General features: G+C 45.8%; 1 protein-coding gene across 1 annotated transcript in view; it reads left to right on the top strand.

Moving 5' to 3' along the window:
• Positions 1 to 16,718, top strand: part of LOC135552770 (PTB-containing, cubilin and LRP1-interacting protein-like) — a 54,739-nt gene that overhangs the window by 9,519 nt on the left and 28,502 nt on the right. The window contains exon 2 of the mRNA XM_064984593.1: positions 9,975 to 10,121. Within this exon, the coding sequence (XP_064840665.1) occupies positions 9,975 to 10,121 (147 nt within the window). The remainder of the gene's footprint in view (positions 1 to 9,974; positions 10,122 to 16,718) is intronic.

Consider the following 16,718-nt stretch of genomic DNA (forward strand, 5'->3'; position numbering starts at 1 on the left):
CTTCACTGTAGCCGAGGTGAGTAAAACATTTAAACGTGTTAACCCTCGCAAGGCTGCAGGCCCAGACGGCATCCCCAGCCGCGCCCTCAGAGCATGCGCAGACCAGCTGGCTGGTGTGTTTACGGACATATTCAATCAATCCCTATACCAGTCTGCTGTTCCCACATGCTTCAAGAGGGCCACCATTGTTCCTGTTCCCAAGAAAGCTAAGGTAACTGAGCTAAACGACTACCGCCCCGTAGCACTCACTTCTGTCATCATGAAGTGCTTTGAGAGACTAGTCAAGGACCATATCACCTCCACCCTACCTGACACCCTAGACCCACTCCAATATGCTTACCGCCCAAATAGGTCCACAGACGATGCAATCTCAACCACACTGCACACTGCTCTAACCCATCTGGACAAGAGGAATACCTATGTGAGAATGCTGTTCATCGACTACAGCTCGGCATTTAACACCATAGTACCCTCCAAGCTCGTCATCAAGCTCGAGACCCTGGGTCTCGACCCCGCCCTGTGCAACTGGGTACTGGACTTCCTGACGGGCCGCCTCCAGGTGGTGAGGGTAGGCAACAACATCTCCACCCCGCTGATCCTCAACACTGGGGCCCCACAAGGGGGCATCCTGAGCCCTCTCCTGTACTCCCTGTTCACCCACGACTGCGTGGCCACGCACGCCTCCAACTCAATCATCAAGTTTGCATACGACACAACAGTGGTAGGCTTGATTACCAACAATGACGAGACGGCCTACCGGGAGGAGGTGAGGGCCCTCGGAGTGTGGTGTCAGGAAAATAACCTCACACTCAACGTCAACAAAACTAAGGAGATGATTGTGGACTTCAGGAAACAGCAGAGGGTACACTCCCCTATCCACATCGATGGAACAGTAGTGGAGAGGGTAGTAAGTTTTAAGTTCCTCGGCATACACATCACAGACAAACTGAATTGGTCCACCCACACAGACAGCATTGTGAAGAAGGCGCAGCAGCGCCTCTTCAACCTCAGGAAGCTGAAGAAATTCGGCTTGTCACCAAAAGCACTCACAAACTTCTACAGATGCACAATCGAGATCATCCTGGCGGGCTGTATCAAATCAAATCAAATTTATTTATATAGCCCTTCGTACATCAGCTGATATCTCAAAGTGCTGTACAGAAACCCAGCCTAAAACCCCAAACAGCAAGCAATGCAGGTGTAGAAGCACGGTGGTTAGGAAAAACTCCCTAGAAAGGCCAAAACCTAGGAAGAAACCTAGAGTGGAACCAGGCTATGTGGGGTGGCCAGTGCTTCTTCTGGCTGTGCCGGGTAGAGATTATAACAGAACATGGCCAAGATGTTCAAATGTTCATAAATGACCAGCATGGTCGAATAATAATAAGGCAGAACAGTTGAAACTGGAGCAGCAGCACGGCCAGGTGGACTGCGGACAGCAAGGAGTCATCATGTCAGGTAGTCCTGGGGCATGGTCCTAGGGCTCAGATCGTCCGAGAGAGAGAAAGAAAGAGAATTAGAGAGAGCATATGTGGGGTGTCCAGTCCTCTTCCGGCTGTGCCGGGTGGAGATTATAACAGAACATGGCCAAGATGTTCAAATGTTCATAAATGACCAGCATGGTTGAATAATAATAAGGCAGAACAGTTGAAACTGGAGCAGCAGCATGGCCAGGTGGACTGGGGACAGCAAGGAGTCATCATGTCAGGTAGTCCTGGGGCATGGTCCTAGGGCTCAGGTCTTCCGAGAGAGAGAAAGAGAGAGAGAAGGAGAGTATTAGAGAACACACACTTAGATTCACACAGGACACCAAATTGGACAGGAGAAGTACTCCAGATATAACAAACTGACCCCAGCCCCCCGACACATAAACTACTGCAGCATAAATACTGGAGGCTGAGACAGGAGGGGTCAGGAGACACTGTGGCCCCATCCGAGGACACCCCCGGGCAGGGCCAAACATGAAGGATATAACCCCACCCACTTTGCCAAAGCACAGCCCCCACACCACTAGAGGGATATCTTCAACCACCAACTTACCATCCTGAGACAAAGTTGAGTATAGGCCACAAAGATCTCCGCCATGGCACAACCCAAGGGGGGGGCGCCAACCCAGACAGGATGACCACATCAGTGAATCAACCCACTCCACATTTCAGGCTTCAAACATAAAGAGATAAAACTGTCTTTTTTTGTGAGGAATCAACAACAAGTGGGACACAATCATGAAGTGGAACGACATTTATTGGATATTTCAAACTTTTTTAACAAATCAAAAACTGAAAAATTGGGCGTGTAAAATTATTCAGCCCCCTTAAGTTAATACTTTGTAGCGCCACCTTTTGCTGCGATTACAGCTGTAAGTCGCTTGGGGTATGTCTCTATCAGTTTTGCACATCGAGAGACTGAAATTTTTACCCATTCCTCCTTGCAAAACAGCTCGAGCTCAGTGAGGTTGGATGGAGAGCATTTGTGAACAGCAGTTTTCAGTTCTTTCCACAGATTCTCGATTGGATTCAGGTCTGGACTTTGACTTGGCCATTCTAACACCTGGATATGTTTATTTTTGAACCATTCCATTGTAGATTTTGCTTTATGTTTTGGATCATTGTCTTGTTGGAAGACAAATCTCCGTCCCAGTCTCAGGTCTTTTGCAGACTCCATCAGGTTTTCTTCCAGAATGGTCCTGTATTTGGCTCCATCCATCTTCCCATCAATTTTAACCATCTTCCCTGTCCCTGCTGAAGAAAAGCAGGCCCAAACCATGATGCTGCCACCACCATGTTTGACAGTGGGGATGGTGTGTTCAGGGTGATGAGCTGTGTTGCTTTTACGCCAAACATAACGTTTTGCATTGTTGCCAAAAAGTTCAATTTTGGTTTCATCTGACCAGAGCACCTTCTTCCACATGTTTGGTGTGTCTCCCAGGTGGCTTGTGGCAAACTTTAAACTACACTTTTTATGGATATCTTTAAGAAATGGCTTTCTTCTTGCCACTCTTCCATAAAGGCCAGATTTGTGCAATATACGACTGATTGTTGTCCTATGGACAGAGTCTCCCACCTCAGCTGTAGATCTCTGCAGTTCATCCAGAGTGATCATGGGCCTCTTGGCTGCATCTCTGATCAGTCTTCTCCTTGTATGACCTGAAAGTTTAGAGGGACGGCCAGGTCTTGGTAGATTTGCAGTGGTCTGATACTCCTTCCATTTCAATATTATCGCTTGCACAGTGCTCCTTGGGATGTTTAAAGCTTGGGAAATCTTTTTGTATCCAAATCCGGCTTTAAACTTCTTCACAACAGTATCTCGGACCTGCCTGATGTGTTCCTTGTTCTTCATGATGCTCTCTGCGCTTTTAACGGACCTCTGAGACTATTACAGTGCAGGTGCATTTATACAGAGACTTGATTACACACAGGTGGATTGTATTTATCATCATTAGTCATTTAGGTCAACATTGGATCATTCAGAGATCCTCACTGAACTTCTGGAGAGAGTTTGCTGCACTGAAAGTAAAGGGGGTGATAATTTTGCACGCCTAATTTTTCAGTTTTTGATTTGTTAAAAAAGTTTGAAATATCCAATAAATGTCGTTCCACTTCATGATTGTGTCCCACTTGTTGTTGATTATTCACAAAAAATACAGTTTTATATCTTTATGTTTGAAGCCTGAATGTGGCAAAAGGTCGCAAAGTTCAGGGTGGCCGAATACTTTCGCAAGGCACTGTATATCCACAATAAAACAAAAAGTCAGACTACGGTTTGCAACTACACATGGGGACAAAGATTGTACATTTTAGAGAAATGTCCTCTGGTCTGATGAAATAAAAATAGAACTGTTTGGCCATGATGACCATCGTCAAGGTTGAGGAAAAAGGGAGAGGCTTGCAAGCCGAAGAACACCATCCCAACCGTGAAGCACGGGTGTGGCAGCATCATTTTGTAGGGGTGCTTTGCTGCAGGAGGAACTATTATTCTGACATTTCACATTGTTAACATAAAGTCGTGATCCTAAATGACCTAAAACACGGAATTTTTTTTAGGATTACATGTCAGGAATTGTGACAAACTGAGTTTATATGTATTTGGCTAAGGTGTATGTAAATTTACGACTTCAACTATAATATATATAAAAACATTTTACGTAAGTATTCATACCGTTTACTCAGTACTTTGTTAAAGCACCATAACAAAGTGATTACAGCCTCGTGTCCTTGGGTATGACGCTACAAGCTTGGCACACCTGTATTTGGGGAGTTTCTACCATTCTTCTCTGCAGATCCTCTCAAGCTCTGTCCGGTGGAAAGGGGAGCGTTGCTGCACAGCTATTTTCAGGTCTCTCCAGAGATGTTCAATCGGGTTCAAGTCCGGGCTCTGTATGGGCCACTCAAGGACATTCAGAGACCTGTCCCGAAGTCGCTCCTGCATTGTCTTGACTGTGTGCTTAGGGTCGTTGTCCTGTTGGAAGGTGAACCTTCGCCCCAGTTTGAGGTCCTGAGCGCTCTGGATAAGGTTTTCATCAAGGATCTCTCTGTACTTTGCTTCATTCATCTTTCCCTCAAACCTGACTAGTCTCCCAGTCCCTGCCACTGAATAACATCCCCACAGCATGATGCTGCCACCACCATTCTTCACCGTAGGGATGGTGCCAGGTTTCCTCCAGACGTGACGCTTGGCATTCAGGCCAAAGAGTTCAATCTTGGTTTCATCAGACCAGAGAGTCTTTTTCTCATGGTCTGAGTTCTTTAAGTGGCTTTTGGCAAAATCCAAGCGGGTTGTCATGTGCCTTTTACTGAGGAGTGGCTTCTGTCTGCCCACTCTACCAGAAAGGCCTGATTGGTGGAGTGCTAAAGAGATGGTTGTCCTTCTGGAAGGTTCTCCCATCTCCACAGAGGAACTTTGGAGCTCGGGTTCTTGGTCACCTCCCTGACCACTGCCCTTCTACCCTGATTGCTCAGTTTGGCCGGGCGGCCAGCTCTTGGAAGGGTCTTGGTTCGAATCTTCTTCCATTTAAGAATGATGAAGGTCCCCAAGAACACAGTGACCTCCAATGCTTCAGACATTTTTTGGTACCCTTCCACAGATCTGTACCTCTACATAATCCTGTCTCTGAGAACTACGGACAATTCCTTCAACCTCATGGCTTGAGATTTTCTCTGACATGCACTGTCAACTGTGGGACCTTATATAAACAGGTGTGTGCCTTTCCAAATCATGTCCAATCAATTGAATTTACCACAGGTGGACTCCAATCAAGTTGTAGAAACATCTCAAGGATGATCAATGTTAACAGGATGCACCTGAACTGTAAATAAGTTATTTCAGTTTTTAATTTGTAATACATTTACAAACATTTCTAATAACTTTTTTTTTTTGCTTTGTCGTTATGAGATATATTATGTAGATTGATGAGGAAAAATAAGGCTGTAATGTAGCAAAATGTGGAAAATGTCAAGGGGTCTGAATACTTTCTGAATGCACTGTATATGTGGATCACAGGAGGTTAGTGGCACATTTTTTGGGGGAGGATGGGCTTGTGGTAATGGCTGGAGTGGAATAGGTGGAATGGTATCAAATACATCAAAGACATGGTTTGATACCATTCAATTTGCTCCATTCCAGCCATTATTATGAGCCGTCCTCCCCTCAGCAGCCTCCACTGATGTGGACGTTACAGTGTTTGCAATGGTGTACATCAGCCAGTTTGTGTGTTGAATGAGGTGTTATGTGCATTATGTATGTATGACTAGGCTTGGGCAGCATCCAGATTGACCTTCATACCGACCATATAACATCCTGGGATATTCGGTAATACTGGCAAATGTATATAGGTTCAGAACTTTTGTGAAATAGCACAGTTACAAATAGAAATCAAACTGGATTGTCATCAGAAATAGAGGAAGGACTAGAAACAAACAAAAAATAACTATTGTAAAATAGACTGTGTCTGTAAAATGTTTATAAGATGTATAAATTGAAGGTAAAAGCCGAAGTGTTAGTTTACTCCAATTGGGGAATCGGCGGTAGGGTTTGCGGGGAATAATAATAAAGGTATATTCTTTAAAAAAGTATGTATGTCTCTATAGCACATATGTCAGAGTCAAGGCCCGCGGGCCACATCCGGCCCGCGAGAAGGTTTTTTACGGCCCCTGGGATGATCTTGATTTATTATTAGAACCGGCCCGCAGACCGCAGCAAGCCGGCAGCCCGCAGATCTTTTACACGCACCAATACTACATTTCCCACAATGCAACGGTGACGCACCGAGCAGTAGGCTGCTTCATTTCAATATTTATTGGCACAGCAGTCGTCAGCATCACAGTAAAATTAACTTTCAGATACCCATCAAAAATGGCAAAACGGAAGGTGGACACTGAGAACCGGGGTTTCAAACAAGGTGGGAGTCGGAGTATATGTTCACGGAGGTAGCTGGAAAACCTGTGTGTCTTCTGTGTGGAGAAAGTGTGGCGGTACTGAAAGAGTATAATCTGAGACGACATTATGAAACGAAACACGCGGACAAAAACAAGAATATGGACATGGAACAAAGGCTACAAAAGGCAGAGGAATTAAAACGAGGCCTCAAATCTCGACAGGCTCTGTTCAAAAAAGCCAAATCACAAGGCCAGGCTGCTGTCAAGGCCAGTTTTATTTTGGCAGAAGAGATCGCTAAATCAGCCCGGCCATTTACGGAGGGGGATTTCATCAAAAACTGCATGATTAAAGTTTGTGACGAAGTTTGCCCAGAAAAAAGGCAACTCTTTTTAAATGTGAGTCTGAGCAGAAACACCATTGCCGAGAGAGTAGACCAGTTGTCCATCAATCTAAAAGAGCAGCTTGTGAAAAAGGGAAAAGATTTCATTGCATATTCCTTGGCTGTGGATGAGAGCACCGACATTTCTGACATTGCCCAGTTGTCAATTTTCATCATTCATGTTTTTTTCTTTGAAGTAAATTTAGCCCACTTTTGCTAAAATAGAAAATATAGGCTACTGATGGTGCCTTGAATACCGGTTTCTTTCATTTAATGTTCATGTTATGGGGATTTTTATATAAAGGAAATTTGTCTTTTGTGTCTGTTGAAAATTAAAGATTACTGACAGAGCCATAAGAAAATATTGCTTTATTTATCTGATCATATTGGAATATATTTGTTAGGTTTTCAGTAGGTTCAATTAGGTTCACTAGACTATATGCGTCATTTAAAAAATTTTCAATGAACATTCGAACAGTCCGGCCCTCGGCTTGTAGCTAAATTTTTTATTTGGCCCTCCGTCCATTTGACTTTGACACCCCTGCTCTATAGGTATGTGTATGTATATATGTGTATATGTATGCATGCGTGCGTGTATGGATATATATATTTACCCCTCCAAAAAATAGGGGATTGGAAATTATGCAGACAGAGCATCTGAGATCAGAAGCTTAGCAACGCTAACAAGTACATGTAAAATCCCAAAGAGAATGCTAACTAAATGCTAACGAGCGCATTGCGAACATTTTATACAGTCTCTGACCTAAACTATTTGCAGGACAGACATCCCAGCTCATAAAGTTATAGAGGTTGTCTGCAAAAATGCTACTCACAGTTTGCTGCACGCACAAAACTAATTTTATACAGCAGGGGTCTTGTTACCAAGCAAAGCTTGATTTAGCAAGAAGCTAAACAAACATTTAGTTGTGAATTCCATAATTTAACTAGATCACCTGGTACATGCTGCTCAACAGTGAGTGACTCAGAAGGCTCCGGTCTCTCGTTTGTTGTGCGCTTGTAAACAAACACCATGTGACTGGGACTACCGGTAAACTCCATAATAAATAATTATGTGACAGGTGAAATGAAGAACGCAGTCTTCTTTATTTCCTAACGTATTGCACTACATTTCAAAGAAATTGTTTCAATAGTATTGACGACATTGGAAAACAATCCCGTGGCTGTTTCCAAATATCCCGGGAAGCGGTATATACGGTATACCGCCCAAGCCTATGTTTAACCCCTGTAATCAGTGTCTCTGCCGTGTCAGTGGGTTGTTGTACTGTAGCTTACTGTAGCTATGATTGACCTGAGAGCCTGCCGACTCCAGCAGAAAATCTGGGAGTGTACTGTCCCATCTGTTACCTGTGAACTATAGAGACATAATCACGCAGTCGACGCACACACACGTACGTGCGCACACATGCTCGTGCGTACAGACACATATCATAGTTGACACACGCACAAACACACACTCTCTCTAGAGGCAATCTAGGCCAACCTGAATACTGTTTAGTGTTTGTCAATTTACATTTTGTCAGTTTCTTACTACATCAAAACATTTTTTATTATTTTTACACTTAGGCAGCCCGGCCAAGGATTTCAATAGCAGAAAGATCCTGTACTGAGTCTCCTCTCATCTCCCACAGAGCTATAGAATCCTCCTCCTCTCACAGGCGAATTGGTCACTTCTAAACGGTGTAAAATGTCTACTCCCCTCTATTTTCAAATGCTCTCTCCCAATCCATAACATTCAGCCAAAAGTTATTTGGGAAAAGTCACGTGCCTCGCTCATGCGTGAAATGTATACTAGTGTTTACAAGGAAAATGGGCTGTTACTGAGAATGTGGCGTACCTTTTAAAAACACATGTCTAAAGAAGTCAGTGAATGGGCTAGATGAGGACCAGACTGTACAGACAGAGCCTGCTGAGAGAGAGAGAGAGAGAGAGAGAGAGAGAGATAGATGGAGGGAGGGATGGGTAGAAAGAGAGAGAGAAGGAGAGAGAGTAGGGAGATGTAGAGAGAGACGGAAATAGAGAGAGAGAGGGGAGAGAGAGAATGGAGAGAGGTAGAAAAAGAGGGTAGGAGAGTGAGAGAGGGAGAGAGAGTAGAGACAGAGTTAAAGAAAGATGAGGGAATGAGAGAAGACAGAGAGAGAGAGAGTGACAGACAGACAGACAGACAGACAGACAGACAGACAGACAGACAGACAGACAGACAGACAGAGAGACAGACAGACAGAGAGAGAGAACAACCAGTATTGGGGATCAATGTCTATTCCTTGGTTCTAGAATCAGAAACTCCTCCTCCTCATCCCCAACCCAAATAGAATCAATAATATTTGTAACTCGATGCGGCTATTTTTTAATCCAGAGGAATAATAAAATAATGAAAATATTATGAATAGAAATCCAGTTTTATTCCGCACGGTGCCTTGAGAGACCCCCCCCCCTCCAATCCGGGCTGACCACAGGAATGTGGAGCACTGTCAGGAAGCCATAAAGTGCTGACGCGGAGGTCAGCGAGCGTTCACACACGTGGCTTTAGTTTCAAAACTGCCTCTCCTCTTCTTCTCTTTTAGTCTCTTCTTCTTTTCTCCTGTTTTTCTCTCCTCATCATCTTTCCTCCTTGTCTCGTCTCTGTCAAACCTCCTCTTCTCTCCTCTCCTCTCCCACAGGTGGAGTCTGGGTTGTATGATGGAGATGTAGTGGGGTCTTTTAGGAGGATGAGCATTAACTGTGGCACTTCCGGTGCTTGGTTTTAGATGGCCTGTCACAGTGGCTTTACTCTGGTTTGGGGTGACAGTCCCTCTTCTCCTGTTCTTCAGCTGAAATGTGGACAGCAGATGAGGGACCTTCTCACTCTCTCTCTCTCTATATGTGAAGTGTCCGTCAGAACAGGAGATGAGAACCACGCCGCCTCGTCCCAAACTGGAATCTGGGGTTTTGTAAGGCCGACCAGAACCACATGTTTGCTCTGGTCTCCCACCTACAGAGCAGGGAATTGGATTTCTGGGTTTCCTTGAAAAAGCCTAACAAAACCGAGCAGGCTAATTAAATCATGACTCGCGCAATTTCATCTGAATAGAAAGTACTAGGAATGTGGGAACTAAGAATGTTGTGGTTGGGTGGGTGGGTGGGTTGGATGGATGGATGGATGGATGGGCATATTTAATTATTTCTTGATTGGTTGATTGATTGACCATGACTTTGTGTCCCTCAGCACTTCCAGACGATGCTGAAGACCAAGCTGAACGTGCTGACACTGAGGAAGGAGCCGTTGCCCACGGTGATATTCCACGAGCCGGAGGCCATCGAGTTGTGCTCTACCACCCCACTCATAAAGAAAAACACCCATAACGGCTACAAGGTACACACACACACACACACACACACACACACACACACACACACACTGGTGAGAACAATGGGCTTGTGTTAGAACCGTAATCCTGGCACGTATGGTAGGTGTGTGTTATGGGCACGTGTCTTCTATCAGTGTTGTGTGTGTGTTTGCCTAGCTGTGATAACTGTCTAATTTAGATCTTTATCCTGCGAGCTGCCTGAGTTAAAGTCTATTCTCTGTGTTCAACCTAAAACAAACAGAAACAGGCCTGCAGGTTCAAAAAACACATTCTATTATTACAGACAATACTTCCCTGTGTGTGTGTGCGTGTGCGTGTGCGTGCGTGTGTGTGTGTGTGTGCGTGTGTGTGCTTGTGCATGCGTACGTACGTACCAGCAGGGGGAACCCAGGAGACTGGGGAAGGGGCGCAGGGTGTTATGTTGGTTGTAACTGAGGCAACTTCCAGTTGTATGTGTGTGCATTTGTGGGTGAGATGGTGGAAGATGTTTGGCAGGCTTGTTAAGGCTTTCACATCAGCTCATTTGGACAAGGCTTTGAATATAAATACACACCAATCCCCTGGCTCACTTATGATCTAACTCATTCAATCACAACACACAGAACACAGACAGCCAAAAGACAACTTGGCGTTTCACAATGGACAATGAAGCTCTATTCTATTTGAGTGACCAGCTATGCTATATGTACTAGTAGAAAGATTAAGAGGGTGCAGATGGAGATCACATGACTGACTGATTAGAAGAGCAGACACTATTTAGTGCAGAGGTGCTGATCTCTGTCGGGACACGACTTGTTCCAGAACACCTGTGAAAATGTTCCGCTGAAACCCAACCAGCCATCCTTTATAACTCTCTGGCAGGACAGAGGAGAACAGTGGGGCTTTGGGTCTTTGGGTCTGGGGCTCAGCACAGCCAATGGGAAACTGACAGTCTCCATCCCAAATTGCACCCTGTTTATTATATATTGCACTGCTTTTGAGGCTTTGGTCAAAAGTAGTGCACTATAAAGGGAACAGGGTGCAATTTGGGACTCACATACTGACTGGGGTTTTGGTCTCTAGCTTGTGTTGCGGTGCCAGGCTAGCCTAGCCCTGGGTGTATGTGCATGCCTGTATTTTTTCCAGATATCTGCCCTCTGCTGAATTGTGAGGTTGAAGCTGATCAGTTGAAGCTCCTCAGTGGACCTTTCTATCCAGTGTGAACTAGTGACGTCTGAAATCTGCCTGTATACTACGTCTGTAGTATACACCCATGCATGCACACACACAGTCCCCCTTCCTTTTCCTCTCGCCTCAGACGTCGCTCCTTTCAAGGTAGCTGTGAGAGAGCTTGGTTTAGTTGCCATGGATACCACTACATCTATTTGTCGGAGAATGCCAGCTACAAAATATTTTTTAACATTTTTTTACTTACTCACCCTGACTCTGTGCTTTTCCAGGGCTTTCAGTTTGAATAGGAAAGCAGAGGAGAGAAGAGGTGATTTCCACAGCTACAGAAGTAGGCTTTTTAGAGGAGCAGGGATTTTAATACTAACAGTTGCATTGGAGGTGTGTAAGTGTGTGTGTATGCTGTCTGGTGCACGCTTGTGTGCTCACTGTGTTTCTGCATATTTGGTTATTTCGGCATTGAGTGTGTGCGTTTATATGTGTTTCAGCATGACAGTCAGCCAGCCAGTCAGTCAGTGTGTGAGATAGCTGGTCTGTCAGCGATTGCGCCAGGTTTCCCCCTCCGCTCTACCCCCTCCAAGTACCCACCCTCTTGTTTATTTCCAGATAGAGAGAAACAGTTAATAATATATCTTTTTTAAATTGATAGTTATATTTTTCAGCACTTTTATTTCCATGACTGATCAAAACTCATTTTCTCACGGCTCTCTCTTGTCCCTCTGCAGAAGACATATGGTGAGCAATATGTTTGGAACATCAAAATAAAACCACAGTATCGAATTGCAATACATTTAGAATTGTGAGAATCGCAATACATATCGTATTGACACCTAAGTATTGTGATAATATCGTATTGTGAGGTCCCTGGCAATTCCCAGCCCTAGCAACCACCCACCCACCACCCACCCACCCACCCACCACCCACCCAACCACCCACCCACCCACCCACCCACCCACCCACCCACCCACCTACCCCAACCCAACCACTGCTGTCACCCTGCCAATGCCAACGGCTGCTGGGATGAAAAGCTATTTCTCACTGTTCCCCTCTCCTCCCCCAACCCACAGCCTCTTTCTCACTGTTCCCATCTCCTCCCCCCAACCCACAGCCTCTTTCTCACTGTTCCCCTCTCCTCCCCCAACCCACAGCCTCTTTCTCACTGTTCCCCTCTCCTCCCCCAACCCACAGCCTCTTTCTCACTGTTCCCATCTCCTCCCCCAACCCACAGCCTCTTTCTCACTGTTCCCCTCTCCTCCCCCAACCCACAGCCTCTTTCTCACTGTTCCCATCTCCTCCCCCCAACCCACAGCCTCTTTCTCACTGTTCCCCTCTCCTCCCCCAACCCACAGCCTCTTTCTCACTGTTCCCATCTCCTCCCCCCAACCCACAGCCTCTTTCTCACTGTTCCCCTCTCTCCCCCAACCCACAGCCTCTTTCTCACTGTTCCCCTCTCCTCCCCCAACCCACAGCCTCTTTCTCACTGTTCCCCTCTCCTCCCCCAACCCACAGCCTATTTCTCACTGTTCCCCTCTCCTCCCCCAACCCACAGCCTCTTTCTCACTGTTCCCCTCTCCTCCCCCAACCCACAGCCTCTTTCTCACTGTTCCCCTCTCCTCCCCCAACCCACAGCCTCTTTCTCACTGTTCCCCTCTTCTCCCCCAACCCACATCCTCTTTCTCACTGTTCCCCTCTCCTCCCCCAACCCACAGCCTCTTTCTCACTGTTCCCCTCTCCTCCCCAACCCACAGCCTCTTTCTCACTGTTCCCCTCTCCTCCCCCAACCCACAGCCTCTTTCTCACTGTTCCCCTCTCCTCCCCAACCCACAGCCTCTTTCTCACGGTTCCCCTCTCCTCCCCAACCCACAGCCTCTTTCTCACTGTTCCCCTCTCCTCCCCCAACCCACAGACTCTTTCTCACTGTTCCACTCTCCTCCCCCAACCCACAGACTCTTTCTCACTGTTCCCCTCTCCTCCCCCAACCCACAGACTCTTTCTCACTGTTCCACTCTCCTCCCCCAACCCACAGACTCTTTCTCACTGTTCCACTCTCCTCCCCCAACCCACAGCCTCTTTCTCACTGTTCCCCTCTCCTCCCCCAACCCACAGCCTCTTTCTAACTGGAGACTCTCAGTATCTTTGAAGGGATCAGTTTGAGCAAGATGAGGCACAAAATTGCTCATCTTGATCACATAGGCCTAGTTATTTTGGCCTGAGGTGATTTGTAGATCAGTGATTCTGCACAGACACTGCCCTGCTCTCTGCCCTCCCAACCCCAGAGCCTTGGATAGGAATAAACAATATGGAGAAACTTCATCCTAGCCTGTCATGGGCGCAAGGTGAAGTTTATACCATATTGCTCATACCTGTACAATCGTCTCAGATCTCAACAAGTGCCTAGGATGGTACGGGGTTGATTTGGGATTGGGCCTCTCTTTGCCCTACCCTGCTCTCTCTACAACCCAGATCCCAATCTCTGCCATGGAGTCCATAGCTGTGGTCAACACGCGTTCCAACCACGTTCCAACCACCCCCTCGTCACTCAGTCAACACTGGTAGGAACCACCTTGACTCAGAGGAGCTGCAGAGGGGTATCTTACTTACCTTCAGAGAGGAATCTAAGCTTTCACACTCTGTGTGTATGTGTATGTGTATGTGTGTGTGTGTGTGTGTGTGTGTGTGTGTGTGTGTGTGTGTGTGCACTTTGTGGCTCCGAGATCTACTGCTCCTTCAGGTAATGAAGCAGGGAGAGGAAAAGGAAAGCTCCTTATTTCAGGGTGCTTCTGAAAAAAGATGCTGCAACTTGGGAGGGAGCTGAGTTTTCCATTCGGTGTTCCCAGCTTTGAGACAGAACACTGACTAACCAAAGAACCATACAAGCACCCCCTGTGAGTGTGTGTGACTTGGATGTGATCCAGAAAGCGAGAGCTAATCGCCTGGCATATCCTTGATTATATAACGACATGGCTGCGGAGGGCAGCAGTGGCACAGTGTTTCCATGGAGACAAAGCTGAGGCCACGTGTGCTCTGAGGATCTGGGTACACTGCTGCTCGCCATCTAAAAGCTTCAACATCAGTGTTCACGCCACCGTTTCCGCTAGCATTATATTGCCCTCCCTCTCTCTGCCTTGGGAACTTGTTTAATTGGTGTTTTTGACAACTTTGGTTAAAGACGCCCTGGTTCCCAGTCGCAGTGTGGTCTCTCTGACAGGATGTCGTCTGTTCCACCACCAGACCTTTCATCAGGCCCTTTTATCTACCCTCTACTTGTCTCAGCCTTACTGTACAGACAGTTGATCTTAAGACTTATTTAAAAAAAAACTTTTTCTAGACGTTTAGCATTCTCTCAGTGGCATATACTAATGGATGCCAAGGGAAGACAAAAAAAGTGATATATTTTGTTTGTGTTTCATCATTTTCCTTAAGTTTGCAAGTGGCTGAATGTATCTCACGGGAGAAAGCATCCGAGCGAGCGAAACAGCGCCCCTCTGTCTCTGTATGTGTAGCCAATGTATCTGATGCTGTCTGGCCAAAAAGAGTATGACATTGTTGCCGCCCGTAGCATTGAATTCAATAGCAACGAAAGCCAGTGAGCATTTGGCTAGCTACCTAGCTAAAATCTTCCCTTTCCTAAATAAGCCTTGGATATAGGGATTTGGACATGTGGTTTTACTCAATTTTCCGTACTCACCAATGATTACAATGCTGATTCTGATCCAACCATGAATTAATACAGAGGATGGAAGTTCAATATGTAGCTAGATGTAGTAGGCTAGTAGTAGCATAGTCTTGGACAACAAAAACAAAACAAGTTTTCTCTATGGCATTCCTCTACAAGTAGGTGAGGCAACATGTTTTTCTACTTGTGTGCGTGCGGGTGCACACACATACACCAATCAGTGCCACGGACAGCCACATTACGTTGATTGGACTAGGCGTAAAATTGTTTGTTTTTGGTAAGTTGTCACTGTTTTAGACTAAGCGCAGGTGGCTTGTGTTTTCTTTCCAACATGGGGTAACTCACCGTGGTTCTAAATCAAACATTAACCTGCTTGGCCATGCCGTAGGTCATGCAACTGTTTGTCACATGTAATGTGCTTTGTGGACTTCACCGGACAGCTGTGCTTTCCGGTTATGTGATGAAACAAAGATATGGTTACATTTATTCTGCCATTGCGTGACTGTCGTCTTGTTGTCTCTGCCTTATATATCATTGTGGCGTATGAACGAACGGGTTGTAGAGCAAACAACATAATTATCACAACACATAGGTTGTAATATGGCTTTTTTCCCTCAGTGGTTTTACCCACGCACCACCACTACTGCATTCTCTTATTTGTTTTATGTTAACCCCCTAGTTGGTCTTATTGTGGTCTGTCAAGTGAAAGACGGATTAACCCTGCCCCTGTGAACTCATATCCCTTCAACCCAACAAACAACCAGATCTGCTTAGACCTCAAGGTTATACTTAGATGTATATATACATTTGCAGAACGCTAAACAAAAATATAAACGCAACATGTAAAGTGTTGGTCCCATGTTTCATGAGCTGAAATAAAGATAAGATCCCAGGAATGTTCCATGCGCAAATAAAGCTTATTTCTCTCCAATTCTGTGCACACATTGGTTTATGTCCCTGTTAGTGAGCCTTTCTCCTTTGCCAAGATAATTCATCCACCTGACAGGTGTGGCATATCAAGAAACTGATTAAACAGCATGATCTTGACACAGGTGCACCTTTGCCTGGGCACCATAAAAGGCCACTCAAAAATGTGCAGTTTTATCACATAACACTGCCACTGATGTATCAAGTTTTGCGGTACTGTAAAATTGGCATGCTGACTGCAGGAATGTCCATGAGAGCTGTTGCCAGATAATTGAATGTTTATTTCTCCATTGTGGTTTTAGAGAATTTGGCAGTACGTACAACCGGCCTCACAAACACAGACCATGTGTATGGCGTTGTGTGGGCGAGCGGTTTGCTGACGTTAACGTTGTGGACAGAGTGCCCCATGGTGGTGGTGGGTTTATGGTATGGCCATAAGCTATGGAAAATGAACACAATTGCATTTTATCGATGGCAAATGGAGATACCGTGACGAGATCCTGAGGCCCATTGTCGTGCCATTCATCCGCCGCCATCACCTCATGTTTCAGCATGACAATGCTTGACAATGCACAACCCCATGTTGCAAGGATCTGTACACACTTCCAGGAAGCTGAAAATGTCTTAGTTCTTCCATGGCCTGCATACTCGCCAGACATGTCACCCATTGAGCAAGTTTGGGATGCTCCAGTTCGCGCCAATATCCAGGATCTTCGCACAGCCATTGAAGAGGAGTGGGAAAACATTTTACAGGCCACAATCAAGAGCCTATGCAAAGGATGTGTTGTGCTGCATGAGGCAAATGGTCATCACACCAGATACTGACTGGTT

The sequence above is a fragment of the Oncorhynchus masou genome, chromosome 13 (assembly GCF_036934945.1).
Source record: "Oncorhynchus masou masou isolate Uvic2021 chromosome 13, UVic_Omas_1.1, whole genome shotgun sequence".
In the NCBI taxonomy this organism is placed as follows: Eukaryota; Metazoa; Chordata; class Actinopteri; order Salmoniformes; family Salmonidae; genus Oncorhynchus; species Oncorhynchus masou.